We start from the raw sequence: 1,620 nt of genomic DNA, 5'->3' as shown, positions 1-1,620 counted from the left end.
ATATGTATATGTATGTATATATATACATGTATGTATATATATGTATATATACATACATGTATATACACATGCAGATGTATATGGGCATATTTTCAAACATTTTATTCTTTATTCTTTTCTATTTCTTTTAATGTGTATTTGCACAGCTGTGGAAGTGGCTCTAATCTTGTTATGCATGTGTGTAATGACAATAAAGGCATTCTATTCTATTCTATTCTATTCTATTCTATTCTATTCTATTCTATTCTATTCTACTTTAAGTAGTTTTAAAACCAGTGCTTTTGTACTTTTACTTGAGTGAAAAGCTTGAGTTGATATTTGTACTTCCAAAAAAAGTATTTTAAACCCTAGTATCTATACTTCTACTTAAGTATTGTTTGTGAATACTTTTGTCACCTCTGTAAATAATGCAGTAAACAGGTAAATAAACTAAACCTGTTTGTGAGCAGTTTTAGGTTCCTCCACAGGGGGCGCTGTTTCATTACAACAACATAGACTCAAATCATTTTAACTCTTTACTGGCGCTAATGACATATAAAAAACGCAAAGTGTATTAAAATAATTAAAACTAAAATCACTGTAATAAATAAAATTAATTATAACTATTAGAAAGGTAGGTAACAATATAGTACCCAATTTCCGGTCAAAGTGACGTCGTCCTTGTGCGTTACCGTAGCAACACTAAACGCTGTCTCTCCAACATGGAGAACAGAAGTCTTTCAGAGAGTTACGAAGCCGTCTGTGCCGAACATGAGATAAAAACAAACCTGTATATTTTAGAGACTTTACAGAGGGCCACAGAAACAGGGTGAGTGGTTTTACTTTGAGCCTGAAAACTGAATAAAAGTTTGAAGCAAAGATGAAGCATTAGCTTCTAGCTAACGCTACATCCAGGTTCTTCTGAAAATAAATAAAAATAAAAAACATCAAAAATTTATTGTTTTTAAGAAGCAATGCGGCTGAGGGTTTAAATATACAGTAAATATTTCAACTTACAATAATTTTCATTGATAGTTTGTTTTGTCTGTAAAGAAAGTAAATATATTTGTATACAGTAGCTTTATGTCTGACTGAGGTCAAAGGTCAGGCCTAAAGCATGAATATAAAATCTAAATGAAGACTTTCTGTTGCAGAAACAGCATCTTAAACCTGAGAGGGAACGACAGATTTCATCACAWTCAGAGAATCGGTGATAAAGACGTCTTTTCTTTGTCCAAATGTCTCCAAAACAACCAGAGAGTGACAGGTGAGACACCTGTTGGACGTTAAAATACCTGAAACCACATCTGCTGACCTTWATCTGAACTAAATGTTTTTAACAGGTTTGGATCTGAGATACAACGACATCGGTGATGAAGGAGCCGGACACCTGGCTGACCTGATCCAGGTAAAAAAAGTTTATTAACACAGAGCAGGTAAACAGGAACAGATAGAACAGGTAGAACAGGTAGAACAGGTAGAACAGGTAGAACAGGTAGAACAGGTCAACAGGAACAGATAGAACAGGTAGAACAGGTAGAACAGGTAGAACAGGTAGACAGGAACAGGTAGAACAGGTAGAACAGGTAGAACAGGTAGAACAGGTAGAACAGGTCAACAGGAACAGATAGAACAGGTAGA

At 34.6% G+C, this 1,620-nt stretch overlaps 1 protein-coding gene across 1 annotated transcript in view; it reads left to right on the top strand.

Annotated features, from left to right (window-relative positions):
- Positions 1-341: 341 nt before the first annotated feature.
- Positions 342-1,620, top strand: part of lrrc34 (leucine rich repeat containing 34) — a gene marked incomplete in the record, with an annotated part of 5,287 nt that continues 4,008 nt past the window's right edge. The window contains 3 exon segments of the mRNA XM_014027780.1: positions 342-808; positions 1,134-1,246; positions 1,323-1,387. Coding sequence (XP_013883234.1) covers positions 702-808; positions 1,134-1,246; positions 1,323-1,387 — 285 coding nt within the window.

Source organism: Austrofundulus limnaeus, unplaced genomic scaffold, assembly GCF_001266775.1.
Source record: "Austrofundulus limnaeus strain Quisiro unplaced genomic scaffold, Austrofundulus_limnaeus-1.0 Scaffold681, whole genome shotgun sequence".
NCBI classification, from domain to species: domain Eukaryota; kingdom Metazoa; phylum Chordata; class Actinopteri; order Cyprinodontiformes; family Rivulidae; genus Austrofundulus; species Austrofundulus limnaeus.
The sequence above is the reverse complement of the archived record's forward strand: the minus strand, read 5'-3'. Positions and strand labels throughout refer to the sequence as shown.